The sequence below is a fragment of the Carcharodon carcharias genome, chromosome 20 (genome assembly GCF_017639515.1).
Source record: "Carcharodon carcharias isolate sCarCar2 chromosome 20, sCarCar2.pri, whole genome shotgun sequence".
In the NCBI taxonomy this organism is placed as follows: domain Eukaryota; kingdom Metazoa; phylum Chordata; class Chondrichthyes; order Lamniformes; family Lamnidae; genus Carcharodon; species Carcharodon carcharias.
In genome coordinates this window covers 72338566-72356101 of record NC_054486.1, presented here as the reverse complement: position 1 = coordinate 72356101, position 17536 = coordinate 72338566, and the positions used below count along the sequence as shown (strand labels likewise).

General features: G+C 39.6%; 1 protein-coding gene across 2 annotated transcripts; it reads right to left on the bottom strand.

The window, feature by feature from the left end:
- Positions 1-760: 760 nt before the first annotated feature.
- Positions 761-17530, bottom strand: LOC121292616 (40S ribosomal protein S26). 2 transcript variants are annotated; one of them, XM_041214812.1, is made up of 3 exons: positions 17395-17474; positions 2326-2405; positions 761-1191 (listed from the first exon to the last, which is right to left on the bottom strand). In XM_041214812.1, the coding sequence occupies exon 3, from the start codon at positions 1167-1169 to the stop codon at positions 819-821; it is 351 nt and encodes a 116-aa protein (XP_041070746.1). In that variant the 5' UTR covers positions 1170-1191; positions 2326-2405; positions 17395-17474; the 3' UTR covers positions 761-818. The 2 variants fall into 2 exon arrangements, 1 of the variants encoding a protein (XP_041070746.1); XR_005946299.1 differs by lacking the exon at positions 2326-2405 and having other exon boundaries at positions 17395-17530.
- Positions 17531-17536: the final 6 nt, after the last annotated feature.

Below are 17536 nucleotides of genomic sequence, written 5' to 3'. Positions count from 1 at the left end.
ATTCCTTCACTGTCTCTGGGTCAAAATCTTGGAACTCCCTAAGAAAACTGCGGCTGTACCGACACTACATGGACTGCAGAGGTTCAAGTAGGCAGCTCACCATCACCTTATCAAGGGCAACTGAGGATGGGCAATAAATGCTGGTCTTGTCAGCAATGCTCACATCCCATGAACGAATGAAACAAAGGATAGACTTACAGATTTTTGATGTCTGCTTAAGGGCAACTTTAAGCAAGTCCTTGTAAACAGATTTATTGTAGAGTGAAGATACATTGATTGCTAAGAAAAGTTGATGTATCCTGTGCATATGAATGTAGTAAACGTAGATAATTCTATGTTGCTAGGCAATTTAGATCACAGCAGCTCCATTATTTCATTGATGATATCATAATAAAGCAAACACCACTATAAATGACAAGTTATAAGGAGCACCACCACCTATTTTAATGATAAATTTTTAAAATTACTTCTATCTCCTTTTTAAACATTTCCCACATTACAGAGACAAAAAGACAAGTAGGAAAAAACCTTCAACATCTCTGCCAATGCCACAGTGTAAAGAGCTGCAGAAAGGTGTGTGTGACCTGGAAAATTCAGTAACTTTTCCATTTATCTCTCCCTAATATAATATAAATTATATTGTCTATCATTCCAAAGTTCAATCAGGAACAAACGTGGTGAATTGCAGTAATAATTACTGATGAAATAGTAGGAGTTTTATTTAAAAAAAACTTGAGACTAAAATGAAAATGACGAGTTGTTTTTAAAGCGGTTTGACAATTTTATTATTCAAATCAAATTAAACAATCCGCTAGTGTTTACATAGGCTTGGGAGGAGGTCCACGTGGGAGGTTGGCGCCTGGCCTGAAACGTGGAGGAGGAGTTCGGTCCTTCCTGGCCTCTCGTGAACGATTTCTTACCACTTTGCTATGGATGGCACAGCTGACGCAGTAATGTAATTTCACGTACAGCTTGGGGAGCACGTATGCATCAAAAACACTGGCCTCCGAAATATCTCGAACTGCAGCAGCTTCCACGATGTTGCGGATGACAAACTTCTTAATGGCTTTGTCTTTGGGGACGCAGCGGGCGCAGTTTGTGCATCTGATGGGCTGGACATGGCCACGGCCCTTCTTGGCACGTCCATTATTCCTTCGCTTCTTAGTCATCTTCAGCACGAGTCACCCCTTACTATTTTTGAAAGGAAAAAATGTTGTTTGACAAATTACTATTGTTTTTGTTGTGAATGAATAAAATAGCCTTCCAAAATGTAATCTGTTCGCTCTCATTTAGACCATTGAACCATTGCAATGTGGTAGGTAGATTTCTTGTTCCTAGCCATCAAGCTTTCACTTAGAACTGGATAACAGTACATTGCTGTGAAATTTTTCCTCCTTACTGAGATGCTTTGTCTTGAAGAACTTCTATGAACGTCATAAGTTAGCATTTGGAATTCCATGGGTTGGATATTCTCCATTATACCCATTTTAAGGGCTGGACTTTATTTTCACTGGGCGGCTGGCTGTGGCCAGAATTAAGTGCCCTGGGCTGCCACGGTTTTGACTGGCCCTCAACTAGAGGAATGTGGGTTAAGGGATGTAGGGGGACTGATCTGCAAAGGGAAGAGCAGTAGCAGCCGCGTTAAACTTCTGAAGCCTGGAGCAACACTCCTGCTCCTCACTATTTCAAAAAAAATGAAAAGGAACTTTCCTTCGGTATCTTCTCCAGACTGCCACTTGATGGTGGTCAGAAACAGCAGTCGGATTCCTATGTGCGCCATAGGGCCATTATTAGTAATTTAAATAGGCCTGCTTCCCGACTCAGGGACTGGTGGCTCTTGTTGCTGGGCAGCGAGACTGGGGAAATAATGCTGCAGCTATTTCTGAGTTTGCTGTCCCATTTCTACTGGGTTGGAGACTTAAGAATTCACCCTATGTACTGGGCCTAAAACCCTCAAACTACTATTCAGAACCTTAGCACATTTGTACACCTACATTCTTTACTACCACATAATATTCTCCAGTGCCCTATGCTAAAAATTGAAGTTACATGCGGATGGGTATTTCCCATCTGGCATAACTAGATAGGGAGCCCACTGGTTTGTTAGAACTCATGCGTAGTGCTAGATGTAGAACACATTGGTTTAATGCACTGCTACAAACACTTAAGCTTCATTCCTTAAAAATCACCCTGCCATCAGAACTAGATTACATAAGTGAACAGTTGATGATTAACAATTAATAGTCGACCAGATTTACAAAGTTGCAAACAAATTCTAATCATAAAATTCTATTATACTATGCTCTGAAGCAAGGTGCAAAATACCTTCAAATGTATTGAAGAAATTGATATCAGGAATACAGCAGCACTGAAGCACTGGCTCAGGTCAGGCTACACCTCAAATACTACAACAGAAGTAAAATATTGTGAATACTGGACATCTGGAAAAAAAACGATGCTGAAAACAATCATCAGGTCAGGCAACACCAGTGGAGAGAGAAACAGTTAACATTTCAAATTAATGACTTTCCCCTCCATTATAGTTTCTACTTCTTGCACTTCAGCCCTCACCCCTTCCCCTCCCTCTCCATGATAGTGCCCCCCCACCTTGTCCTTATCTTCCACATTCATGGATCATCTATTTCTGCCACCACCATCAAAATACATCACCCCCTCCCCTTTCATCATTCCAAAGGGATTCTGTTCTTGCTCCCGAGTCCATTCTTCTATCTTCCCAGTACCTTTACACGCAAGCACAAGAGGTGAAACAGTTACGCTTTTACCTCCTCCCTTCACACCTCCAGAGCCCCAAACACTCCTCCTGAGTGAAACAGTGATTGACATGTAACGCTTTCGAGTACAAACACGTTTCCATCTGTTCCTATTCAGATGAAGTTACATTGTTTCATAGTTTTGCCATTGTGAGATTTGAACTCTTGATCTTGGGGTTACAAGCCCAGTACCATAACCACTTGGCTAGATTGACATGTACTTATTCCAGAGTGATTGCTTTGCTAATCACCTCAGTATGACTCTGAACTTCTGGTCACTGGCCACTTTAATTCTCCATTCCATTCTGACCTTTCTGTCTTTGCCTTCCTACACTGTTCCATTGTAGCTCAATAGGAATTTGAAGAGCGGCACCCCATTTTTTTTTTAAACTTACCACGTCACAGCCTAAACACTGAGCTTGACAACACTGGATCTCAACCACCCTCCCACTCTCTCTGAGACAACATGCTTTGGACTCGGAGGGTGCCTGCACCAGAGCCATGAAGAGTAGAGATATGAGTTAATGTTCGGATGGCGATCACCTACTGGAACATGGCCAGTAGGGTGGTTTGCACCCCTGAGATTTTTTTGACCTTAGTGACTTTCTGACTACAGCAACCCTCCCTGCTTTGACAGATTTTCCGGGGTTTCCCTCTCCTTCCCCCCACTGTTATTCTGCTGTTTACACTTCCTCTGGATCCATCGCATCCTTTTCTTGTGACCATTAGCATCCCATTATGCCTTGTACCATCATCCACTTAGTTATTTAATCACTCTTCCCCTCCACCCTCTCATTGACCTTTCCCTTTTGCTCCTTCCCTGCCTACCCCCACTTTCCTTTAGTTCTGCAATTGCTTAAAAATAGTCCACCAATACCTCTTTCAGTTCTGATGAAAAAGGCATTGGCCTGGAATACTGACTTTGTTTCCCTCCTCAGAGGTGCTACCTGACCTAAGTGTTTCCAGCATTTTTGTTTTCTCAAATGGTGTGTTCGGTTCTGCTCAGCAAGATATAGCAAACATCCGAGTTCTAGAAATGGTGTGGAGAAGAGCATGAGGTGTCAGGGAACTGTGTTTTATGAGTAAAGGTTAGAAAAACTCTTCAGTTCTGAAGGAGGCAAATAAGAGGAGGCTTTATAGAGGTATACATGATACTATGTGAAATAGAAAAGATAAACTTTGACAATTTCAAGTTATATGACAACTACAGGAAAAGAAAGACTTGCATTTAAATAGCACTTCTCAGGACCACAGCATATCTCAAAGCACTTTGCAACCAGTGAAGTACTTCTGAAGTGTAGTCACTGTTGTAATGTAGAAAACATGGCAGCCAATTTGCACACAGCATGCTCCCATAAACAGCAATGTGATAATGACCAGATAATCTTTTTGTGGATGCTGATTCAGGGATAAACATTAGCCAGGGTACCTGGGATAACTTCCTTGCTCTTAGTTTCGTGGGATCTTTTTCTCTGGGAGAGCAATTAAAAACTCGTTAAATATCTCATCCAAAAGGCCGCACTTCCAGTAAAACAGCACTCCCTCGGTACTACAGTGGAGCCTGAACTTGATTCTGACTGAGGCAAGAGTGCTACCAACTGAGCTACAGCTTTAACTGACAAAACAGGGACAAACCAGTAAAAGAAATTACTGCTCCTCAGGCTAAGATATTAGAAGCAGATACTTAAGACATTCAAGAGCAGTGAAATGGGGGTGGGGCAACAGGAAAGAGGAATGGGGGCACAGGTCAGTGAGGGATGGAGTGCCATAGGTATCTATGGCAGGAAGAGCCAGGTGAGCCATAAAAAGAATAAGACTTGCATTTATATCGTGCTTTACATAGCCACTGGATGGCTCAAATTACAACCAATGAAGTGTAGTCACTGCTGTAATGTAGGAAATGCTGAAGCCAATATACACTCAGAAAACTCCCACACAAAGAGCAACGTGATAATGACTAGATAATTTGTTTTTTGTGATGTCGGCTAAGGGATAAATATTGGCCACAACACCAAAGGCAACTCCCCTGATTATCTTCGAAATGGTGCCATGGGATCTTTTGCATCCACCCAAGCAGTCGGACTGGGCTTTGCTTTAATGTCTCATCCGAAAGACAGCACCTCCAACAGTGCATTGCTCCCTCCATCCTGCACTGGAGTGCAGCCTTGATTTGTGTGTTCAAGCCCTGGAGTTGGACTTGAACCTGGAATCTTATGACTCAGATGCAAGTATGCTACCAAATGAGCTTTGGCTGACACCAAATGGCTCTCCTAATCTGTATTTCTCTTTGCAAGCTTTGTGAAAATGCAGGCAAGTTGCATACATTTTACATACAAGAGGTACAGTGTGCTTTATCATAGGAGCCAACTAACACATTGTTAGCCAACTGATCACAATGAATATCACCAAAATTATAGTAAACAGATTTAATATCGACAAAGATCTCCCTTGGCAGTCTGGAGTGTGGGAGACAGGTATGATGTTCATTCAACATGTCCCTTTAAGGTTATTGCTCAAGTACTGCTTGTGAGATTCTTGTAAATTGCTGATGTCACTTAGAGGTCAGTGACTGCAAAAATGTAAGCAGTGCAAAATTAATTTGTAGACAAACTAAGACAAACAGGTGCATAACTGTAGTTTAAAAGTGATGTCTGTTTTCACTTCTATCTATACCTTATTTCCTATTGTCAGCTTTTCCTATACACATTAGTGTATTCACTTATAAAAACTGCCTATGTAAACTTGCCATGCTGAAATTACATCCTCGCAGCCCCAGTGGTACTGCAGAGATTTAATTTTGTTCCCAGCTCCTTAGTCTATAGAATCATTCAGTCTATTGTCCAGCCCGCTGAGTTGCCAATGATCTCACCCCCCTGCTCTTTCCCCAGAATCTTGCATTTTTCCCCCTTTTTAAGTAGAGACCCCAATTCCCTTTTGAAAGTTAAAATTGAATGTGCTTCCACTACCCTTTCAAGCAAGCACTCCACATCATTAACACTCGTTGAGTAAACTAAATTCTCATCTCATCCTTCTTTTAATATAAAGAAACTCCTGTGCTCCTACTAACGCTATTTTGCTGCTTCCCAAATTGCTGCAAGTTTCAGTAATTAACCATAAATTGCAAAATATTAAAGTCTTGAACAAAATAAGGACCAAATGTATGACTTTAAATAGTGACTGAATTACATCTGTGCACTTCATTTCAATTATGCCCATTCTCTAATCTCGCTTGACTTGAAGAAAACACTTGGTCTTTACTCCGCATGTATAATGCAATTGGAGATGAACACACAACATATATGTTGCATACACACAAGTGCATTATTTGACTTGTAGGGACAAAGGAGATGAGGTACTGACAGGGCCAGACTCTGCCCTGAGCACAGGAAAAGCCAAGTGGAATGAGAATTGTAAAATTTGGTAGATAAATATCCATAGTAGAGATTGGTGTAGAAAATCCATTAATCTCAAATTAATAAGTACTCAAATCAATAAGTATCTTATTTTTATAATAAATAATCTACTTTAGGGCCTTTTCTTTATTTCTACACAAGGAAGAAAAGCCACTACACATAAAAGATATGAATGAGATTTAAATTGTAGAGTTCACTGACTAAACTGATATAGTAATGTTACTTGATTAAGTTTTCTCAGTATTTATGCCCATTATCAGAATATCTTTAGGACTACAGCAGCTTCTATTCCATCATTTGCTGGCATCAGCTTGAAACTATTGGCTATGGACAATAATACAACATCTACAAGTCCCAAGAAAGCATCCATAACAAGTACAACAGCAAAATCTGGCGACAATGGAAGGATATCATACAAGTTGATGCCATGCCATGTTCACAATTTGTAACATTCTAGTATTCTAATAGTTTGGCATCTGATTTGTGCATTGGTAAGTGAGAATAGACATAAACTGAGATTCCTGTTGTATTAAGGATATAACGTATGTATAGATAATAAGATCTAAGAAATAGGAGGAGTAGGCCATTTGGCCATCAAGCTTGTTCCGCCATTCAATATAAACATATGAATTAGGAGTAGGCCATTTGGCCCCGCGAGCCTGCTCCACCATTCAATAAAATCATATCTGATTGTAACCTCAACTCCACATTCCCACGATAGCCTTTCACCCCCTTGCCTCTGCCTTAAAAATATTCAAAGATGAGGAACAGTTCCAAAGACTGACAACCCTCAGAAAAAAAGTCTCCTCATCTCTGTCTTAAATGGGTTACTCCTTATTTTAAACAGTGGCCTTGTTCTAGATTCTCCCACAAGAGGAAACATCCTCTCCGCATCCAACCTATCACGATTCCTCAGGATCTTATATGTTTCAATCAAGCTGCCTCTTACTCTTCTGAACTCCAGGGGATACAGGCCTAGCCTGTCCAACTTTTCCTCATAAGACAACTTGTCCATTCCAGGTATGAGTCGAGTAAACCTTCTCTGAACTGCTTCTAATGTATTTACATGCTTCCTTAAATTGGATCAATGCTGTACACAGTACTCCAGATGTGATCTCATCAATGCCCTATACCTGAAGCATAACCTCTCCACTTTTGCATTCAATTCCCCTTGCAATAAATGATAACATTCTATTAGCTTTCCTAATTGCTTGCTGTACCAGCATACTAACCTTCTATGATTCATGCACTAGGACACCTAGGTCCATATGCATTTCGGAGCTCTGCAATCTCTCACCATTTAGGTAATATGCTTTTTATTCTTCCTGCCGAAATGGACAATTTCAGGCTTTTCCACATTATACTCCATGTGCCAGATCTTTGCCCACTCACTTAACCTTTCTATATCCCTTTGTAGCCTCATGTCCTCTTCACAACTTACTTTCCCACCTACCTTCGTGTCATCAGCAAATTTAGCAACCATACTTTCATCCAAGTTGCTTATATAATTTGTAAACAGTTGAGGCCCCAGCACTGATCCCTGTGGGCATACCAGTCATTACATCTTGCTAACCTGAAAATTACCAATTTATGCCTACTCTGTTTCCTGTTAGCTAGCCAATCTTCTATCTATGCCAATATTTTACTTCCCACACCATGAGCTTTTATTTCCCACAATAATCTTTGATGTGGCACCTTATCTGGAAATCCAAGTGCAGTCCACTGATTCCCCTTTATCCACAGCATCTGTGACTTCTTCAAAGAACTCCAATAAATTGGTTAGACACGATTTCCCTTTCCAAAACCATGTTGACTTTGCCTGATTACCTTGATTTTTTTCTAAGTGCCCTGCTATAACATCTTTAATAATAGTTTTTTTGTTCTTCAAAAGAAAAAAATTAACAACAGTCATGAGTAAGCGTGCAAAAAAGCTTACTGTGCAGCTATAATTCAATACACTTACATTTGGAAGAGAAAGAGAAGGAAAGGAAAAGAAGAACAGGAAGAAGAAAAATGGAAAGAAAAAAAAACCCCTCCCTAACCTCCCAAAAAATAAACAATAAAATGAACAACAATAATAGGTCAGGTATAGTTTCACCTGATATATATGAAACTTATATGAAAGCAGAGAGCTGTAGTTCTTAAAGTAATGTAGGGATAGTTGCCAAGCTACATAAAAATCCATCAGTGGAGCCTCTTATAGTGCACTTAATTTTCTCAAGTTTAAGATTCTACAGAAGATCATGTTTTCAATTAGTAAAAGGTGGCAGGGCAAACTGTTTCCAATTTAATAGAATAATATGTTTAGCCAATCATTTTGAAAAGGCGAGTACATCAGTCTGAATTTTTGTAAGAGGGGTGGCATTTGGTTCCAGTCCAAAGAGTTCTGTAATAGGAGAAGGTTCAATGTTATGAAAGCAATCTAAAAATTTTTTCCCAAAACAAAGCCAATTTAGGACACGACCAGTACATATGAATTAGAGAAGCTGGGGCTGTATGACATTTATCACAGGCTGGATTAAAATTTGGATAAATCTTAGATAATTTCACCTTGGATAAATGGATATGATGTAAGATTTTAAATTGTAGCAACCCATGTCTTGCACATACAGATGAGGAATGTACACAAGAGAGAGAATAGACTTCCAGTTATCTTCTGATAAGTCTTAATCAAAATCTTGCTTCCTATGAGTTTTTAAAGGTAGGAAGTGAAGGGCAGTGCAGCAAAAAAAATTAGAGAATACAATTTGGAAATTAACCCCATAACAAAAGGATTTAATTCTAACATAATATCTATCGGTGATTTAAGGGGCAATAAAGGAAACTGGGCGATTTTTTTGCATACAAAATCTCTGATTTGTAAATAGTGAAAGAAGTGTGTGGGGGGTAGGCCATATTTACAAGAGTCAAAAGAAGCAAAAATATTATCAATGTACAAGTTAGCAAGGGTTTTTACGCCTCTCACGTGCCAGACCTGAAAGGCAGAATCTCCTAATGAAGATGGAAATAAATGGTTTGCATTAATAGGGCTGTTTAGTGAGAGATTGCAGCCCAAAGTGTGTTCTGAACTGGGCTCAAATCTTAACTGACTGTCTAACAATAGAGTTTGAAGAAAAGTGACTGGTTGACAAAGGAATGGATGAGCACAACAGAGCAGGCAGAGATATGGATCGACATGAGGGGTGCCTCCAATTGCACCCATGCTAAGCTAAGCAAGTCCAAATGAAGCCAAAAAATAAAATTATGGATATTAGCAGACCAATAATAAAACTAAAAATTTGGCAGTGCCAAACCACAAATGCTTGGGACTTTGTAGAAAAACTAAGAATTCTGGGTGTTTTTCATTCCAAATAAAGGAAGCATTGCAATAAAAAAACGTTTCGAAATAAACAATGGAATGCACTGAAATAAGTATAGAAATTTTGGCAAAATATTTATCTTTACAGAATTTATATGACTAACTAAAGAAAGGGGTAAACTCAACCAATGTGCGAAGTCCTCCTTCATACGTTTCAACAAAGGGTCAAAGTTGAGCTTAAAAAGGTCTCCAAGGGATTGAGTAACTAAAATGCCTATGTGTTTAAAACAGTTTACTTGAAGGGACAGGAAGAAAGAAGGTAATCGTTTGCAATAGAGTTAATAGGAAAAATTTCATTCTTATGCAATTTAATTTTAAAACCTGAAATATGACCAAATTACTCAAGAATAGAGAAAATATGTAGGAGACACGAGGCCGGATCAGAGATGTAAAGAAGGTCATCAGCACATAGGGAGAGTTTCTGCCTGACTCCACTGTGTATAACACCCTGTAATATCTTCACAGGTCCGCAGTGAAATTGCCAGGGGTTCAATAGCAATAGCGAAAAGTGGGGGGGGGGGGAGAGAGAGAGAGAGAGAGAGGACAGCTTTTTCTAGTACCTTGATGGAGGTCAAAGACTTTAGAGTGGATATTATTTGCATGTATGATAGACGTAGTTTAGGGGAAACAATAGCATTGTGGTATTATTGCTGGACCAGTAATCCAGAGACCCCAGGGTAATGCTATGGGGACCCAGGTTTGAATCCTGCCATGGCAGATGGTGGAACTTGAATTCAATAATAATCTGGAATTAAAAGTCTAATGATGACCATAATGAAACCATTGTCGATTGTTGTAAAAACCCCTCTGGTTCACTAATGTCCTTTAGGGAGGGAAATCTGCCATCCTTCCTGGTCTGGCCTACATGTGACTCCAGACCCACAGCAATGACTTTTAAATACTGTCTGGAAAAAGGCAATTAGGGGATAGGCAATAAATGCTGAACTGGCCAGCGATGCCCACATCCCATGGACAAATCTTTAAAAACCAGTGAGGAATACAAAATTTTATCCATTTCATAAAAATGGGTCCAAATCCAAATTTTTGAAGAGTAAAGAAAAGGTAGTCCCATTATACTCTATCAAAAGCCTTTTCTGTATCCATAGTAATAAGAACTTCAGGAAGAGGAGTAGTTGAATGTGAATAAATAATATTGAAATGATGCCATAAGTTAGAGAGGGATTGCTTGCCCTGTATAAAACCTGTCTGGTCAGGAGGGATAAGAGATGGAAGGACAGGTTCAAGATGGTGGGCTAAGGCTTTAGCTAGTATCTTGACATCCACATTTAAAAGGAAAATGGGCCAGTATGAACTGCAATGCAGAGGATCCTTATCACTCTTTAGAATAGACAAAGATGCCTTAGAGAGAAAGCATTCCGAAAACAGAGACATTAACAATGGAGAAAGCTGTGATAAGAATATTTTATAAAATTCTATTGGAAACCCATCAGACCCTGGTGCCTCATTACTCTGCATGGATTTAATTGCTTTTAGTATTTCATCTTGGGAAAGAGGTACCTCTAACGCATTCATAGAGTCAGACGTTAGAAATGGGATGTCCATATTATCAAAAAAATTGTGAAATAAGCCAAGATCTGAAAAGGAGTCTGAAGTGTAAAGAGTGGAATAAAAAAGTTTGATTTGATTATTGATGATAGTTGATCCTGTTGGAGTAATTTTAGCAATAAGCTGAGAGAAAGCAGACTGGCGAAGCTGGTGAGCCAGGAACCTACTGGCTCTTTCACCATGCTTACAAAATATACTAAGTGATCCAAGTATAAGATTTTATGTTTGTTTAGTGGAAAGATGATCAAATTTAGTTTGTGGAGCCAGATATTATTTGTATAATACTGGGGTTGGTGCAATAGCTTACTGCAGGTCCACTAAGAGAATTTGGTCAATCAATTGGGACAATTTTGAGGTATTGTGTTTGTTAAGTTGAGCAGTATATGAAATTATTTGTCTACTTGGGTAAGCCTTCATATTCTCCCAAACAGTAGCAAAGGAAATATCTGGAGTGTATTAAGTTCCATAAAAATATCTATTTGAGAGGAAATAAATTTAGTAAAATCCGGGTCCGCCAAAGAAGAGAATCAAGGCCCCATGGTGGTCAAGAAACAGGTTGGTTATGGAATTGTATTGCTAAAACTAAGGGGGCATGATCAGAGATCATAAAATTATCGTGTGTGCAATATTGAATTAACGTAAGCAGCCTCTCGTCAAGGAAAAATTAGTCAATATGTGAATAGGTGTGGTGAACAGGGGAGAGAAAAAAAGAGTATTGTCTTGCTGATAGATATAGAAAACGCCATGAGTTTACCAATCCGTGTGGATCCAGAAAAGAACTGATGGCTGCAGCTGATTTTGATATTGGAACAGATTTTGTGGATGAGTGATCTAAATTTGGGTTATGAGCACAGTTAAAGTCTCCTTCATGGAGTAAGAGATATGAGTCTAAATTAGCTGTGGAAAATAAGAAATTTGAAATGGAACAGTGATCACCCCAGTTTGGTGCATATACATCAGCTAGGATCAGTGGACAATTAAAAAGTCTGCCTTGTACTATAACATAGCGACCATTAGGGTCAGCTATAACCTAAGACTGAACAAAGGGAATGCCTTTATGGGTTAAAATTTCTGCACCTCTCGCTTTACTATGAAAATTAGAATGAAACATCTGCCCAACCCAACCCCACTACATTTGAAAATGGTCAGATGTACATAATTGAGTTTCCTGCAGGAAGGCAATGCCCACCTTCAAATGATGTAAATGAGAACTTTATTTCTTTTAACTGGGTGATTTAGACCTTTCACATTCCAGGTGATAAAATAGATTGGACAACCACCCTGTGAGGCCTTAATATTAGTGGACATGATGATGATCAAAGCACCTGGGTCCCATAGGGCTAACTATTGCAAATAAAGGATTAAATATTTTTGAACCAAAGCTTATCCACCTAAAGAATGTTAAAAACTGACCAAAAGGAAAGCATATATGTATATCTGGAAAAGACCAAGAAAAAGTAAAAAAAGAAAAGGGAGAAAAAAAGGAAGGAGAAAAGAAAAGCTTACATCACCTCCCCAAACGAGGTGGATGCTAACCCTCACAGCTAGTGTACTATTCATACCTATCTTACCAGTGTGTCTTAAAAAGACAGCCCACATTAAAGCAATATACAATCCAATATCCCAAACAAAAGAAAGGTAAAGCTCAGCATATGCTAAACAAGGTGCAGAATCTGTCTGAAGCAACAGTTTTGTAATATGGTACTCAACAAGAGAGGGAGAATATAAAGAAAGATTCAACTCTCAAATAATTCAATTGTACTTGCGGTACAAGGTAAAAAATAAATATCCATAGGGTTTATGTAAAACTTGCCACGATTAGTGTAGTTTGGACATAAGATACAAAGAGATTGGTATAACCAACAAAACTTATCATGTAACAGAACCATCATGCAGAGTTACCTAATTAAGCACTGAGTACCGTTTTGTCCTGGGTGAAGTCAAGATATGACTCATTAAGAGACGGTACAATTGTGTCCTTGAATAAGGCTGAAGCTTCTTGCGGCGTGTTGAAAATCTTATTCACGCTGTTGAAAGTTATGTGCAAGCAAGCAGGGTGGAGAAAGCCATATTTAAGTCTGGCTTCACAAAGTTGGGCTTTAACTAATTTATATTCTCCACGATGCTGGGCTAGATCCATGGTGAGGTCAGGGTAGATGAATATCTTGCTTTCATGAAAGTATAGTTTCTCTAGACAGATGCATAATTTGCTCCTTCACTCTATAGTGATGCAGTCTTAGTGTTAATGGCCTTGGGGCTCACCACGCTGTGGCCGTGACACCAAAGGGCGATGGGCTCGATCCACTACCAGTGGTAAATTGAAACTCTCCTTGCCAAAAACCTCCAAAAGTGCCTCAGTAAAAGTTGTAGGATTTCCCTGCTCCGCACCCTTGGGCTCCGAGAGAATCCATAAATTTTGACTTCGGCTGCAATTTTCCAGGTCATCCACCTTCTTCAACAATTTAGTGTTTTGGGGTTCCAGCTGGTCTCCAGAGCCACAATTTTGTTGCTCGAGTCCTGATCGTTCAACATCCCGCAGCCTTAGATTGAAGGAAGCGGTAGAGGCTTGTAGAGTAGCAACAGAGGCTAATAGAATAGCAACAGAGGAACGTGGTTCCGAACAGAGTACAGCAAATTCAGCGAGAATAGTGCTCTGTGAGTCAGCAGGTGTGCTGACAGAATTAAATTTAGCATGGAAAACCGCCATGTTACCACAAGCTGTAAAATCGGACAATGCAGTCGATAAAGCACCAGGCCTGGTTTCATTCTGATTGCGTTTGCCTCTGGGTTTAGACATTGCAAATGTATGTTGTGTCAGAGCGAACCCCAAAACACTGAGTGAAAAAGCTGAACCTTTCAACCCAACATCAGCAATTTCCAGAGAGATAAACCACTGGAATCATGGGAGCTATCTTCAGCCAACTCTTACTCCACTCCCATTGCATTACCACTCCCCTAATAATAGCTTCTAACATTTTTTCTACGATGAATGTTAAGCTAACTGGCCTATAGTTTCTTGCTTTGTCTCCCTCTCTTTTTGAATAAAGGAGTTACATTCATCATTTTCCAATCTAATGGAACTTCCCCTAATCTAGGGAATTTTGGAAAATTAAAATCAACACATCAACTATCTCACTAGCCATTCCTGTAAGACCCTAGGATGGCTTGGGACTTGTCAGCCCGCAGTTCCAACAAACTGCTCAGTGCCATTTCCCAGGTGTTTGTAATTTTCTTGAGTTCCTCCCTCCCTTCCATTTCCTGATTTACAGCTATTTCTGGGATGTTATTTGTATCCTGTACAGTGAAGACTGACACAAAATAACTTTTCAATTCATCTATCTCCTTATTTTTCATTCCCCAGACTCACTTTCTGCAGGACCAACGCTCACTTTGTTACCTCCTTTCTTTTTTAAATATCTATAGAAACTCTTACTATCAGTTTTTATATTTCTAGCTAGCTTTCTCCTGTACTGTAATTTTTCCCTTCTTATTCATCTTTTAATCATTCTTTGCTTTTCTTTATATACTGTCTAATACTCTAACCTGCCACCCATCTTTGCACAATTATATGCTTTCTCTTAGTTTAATACTACCTTTAATTTTTTTTTAGTTACACACAGATGGTGGGTCCTCCCCTTGGAATTTTTCTTTCTTGTTGGAATATATCTATTGTTGGAATATATCTAATATATAAAATATCCCCTTAAATGTCTGCCACTGCAACTCTATTGACCTATCCCTCAACCTAATTTACCAGTCCATTTTAGCTAGCTCTGCTTTCTTGTCCTCATAATTGCTCTTATTTAAATTTAAAATACTAGTCTTAGAACCACTCTTCTCTCCCTCAATCTGTATGTAAAATTCAATCACATTATGATTGCTGCTACCTAGGGGCACCTTCATTATGTCATCAACTAATCCCACCTCGTTGCACAATACCAGCTAAGTATAGCGTGCTCTCATTGGTCTCACCAATGCTCTGTACAGCTGTTACAAGACTCTTTTATACTTGATTCCTCTTGCAATAAAGAACAACATTCCATTTGCCTTCCTAATTACTTGCTGTACCCACATGCTAACTTGTGATGCATGTACAAGGACACCCAGGTGCCTCTGTACTGCAGCATTCTGCAGTCTCTTTCCATTTAAATAACATTCAGTTTTTCTATTCTTCCTGCCACGTTCGCATTCAGTAACATTGTACACTATTTGCGAAAGTTTTGCCGATTCCCTCAACCTAACTATATCCCTCTGTGGACTCTTTGTATCCTCCTCACAATGTGCTTTCCTACTTATCATTGTATCATCATATAAAACATTTAAAAAGTTTCCATAGCAAGAAAAAAAATGCATTTCAGTCTACTCGTCACTATCTCACTGCATTTGGGGGCTTTGCTGTGTGCAAACTGGCTGACACAATACATGAGTGCAATTCTTCACTGGGTGTGAAGAGCATTGGAACACCTTAAGGTTGTGAAAAGCACTATTATCAATGATGCACATTATTTCTTTCCTTTTAAGTTGAATTTTGTGGGAAATGGTTACATGACCAAACATTTCCAAGAGAACTCTGGCAAGTAGCTAGAGAGGAAAGGGCTCAATCAGAAAAAGACTTCAGTGGAGTGAGAAAGTATTCTGCTTTAGAGTTGTAACCAAGTTAGCTGGCAAACAGCTGGTCCTATTTACTTTAGAAAATGTCACAAAACTATCACATATGTCACAATATTGTGGGGTATTGTTTGTACAGGCTAATGCTTGTGTGTGTGTGGATGATTCTGTGTGGCTGACTTAATTAGAGATGCATAGACTGAAAGGTTGAAATTATCAAAAGAGGTAGGTGTAAAAGGGCAGGTGAAATGCTAATGAGTGAGCTAGGGTAAAGTCAGCAGATAAGGTGTGAATGAAATTTGCAATTTTAGATTGATGGAGAGGTGTTTGATTTTCAGAGACATGGTAGGATGTTTACAACTAACAAAATAAGGCAGGTTATTATGTTGATTTTTCCCAAAAGGGCTGATCATAATGTCAACCTAAAAGATTTTTGTTATGGGAAAAGCAAATTCCAAAGACCATGTGGGAACAATGGGATTTACAGATTAAAGAGGAAGAAATATATTTAAAGGAAGATTGGAAGCCTTGGGGGTGGCCATGTAATATCTGAAAGATGCACCATGTGAAACAGATTTGGAAAAAAGCCTCTAGCCACTTTGCAGAAGTCTGCTGTTCCAGTAACCAGAATTGCACTGTCAAGTGGGTGCTTCTGGTAACCTTGCTGGATTGTCACTATAAATTTAAAATCTATTTTGGACTGTTACCTTAAAGAGGTGTGTAGTTGGGAGTCTGGTTAAATAGGAATTTTGGAATTGTTGTAATAGTAAGTAACCATGTAATTATGTAATTGTAATCTTGTGCACATGTTTTATTCTTTTTTGTTAATAAATGTTATATTTAATTTTTAAAATCTCTAAAGGTGTTAGTGGACTCATTAGTTCCAAATTCTTCTCATAATAAATATAAATTGCAAAACCATTGCGATAGCATGGCTAAGTATCCCTTGTGGATTTGGTCAGCCTGGCAATAACCAGCTGCCGTATCATCTCAAAAAGCCCAGACTCAGTGGAGTGGGATGTGCTTAAATAATGAAGAAGCAAACAATCTGTATGTAGGAAGAACCAGTGATCATGCACATGAATTATAGAAGAGTAGAACACGGTTAGATATGACATTCTTCTTCCTAAGAGGTTGTTCACTTATGGAATAAATTGCAGGCTCACGCAGCAGAGTGCGCAGATTTGCTGCATATTTTCAAAGGAGTTCCACCTGGATGGGTAGAAATCATGGCAAACAAAAAGGTGAGATACGAAGAAAGACGATTAATGTCACGAGTAATACTCGGGGTGGGGCGAGGCGGGGATTAAGAAAGGAAATTCTTAGCCTGCTAATTTCACTAAATTGACAAATAAATTTTGCTTTCCCCAGATAAGATGACGAACGGGAATTAGACTGGATGGGGCCAACTATCCGCCAGGGCAATTTACGAGGTGTCGATGCAGTAAAAGATCTGGGGCTTTCGGCTCAGGCGGAAGCTGTTATCAGACGGCCTGTTCGCTCAGGCCTTGAGAGTTGTGGTTCAGTATCAGCCTCGGACCCAAGTCAGGCCGCAAGGCTCACTCCCAAACCGCACGCCCGGGTCAAGCGCACCAACCGGGGGGAAGGAGGTGGGGGACACAAGTTCTCTCCCGCTCAAACCCGCCAGAATCTCTATTCTAAACTCATCCACTCTCACCGACAAACGACCAAGCCGGAGACTCTCCGTCCAAGCGTACGCGTTAACTTCACCGGAAACTGCTCACCAGATTTTTTTTTTGGACCACGCGCATGCGTACAGTCGACTCCCGTGTGATTGCCCTGGGATTGCTTCACGACAG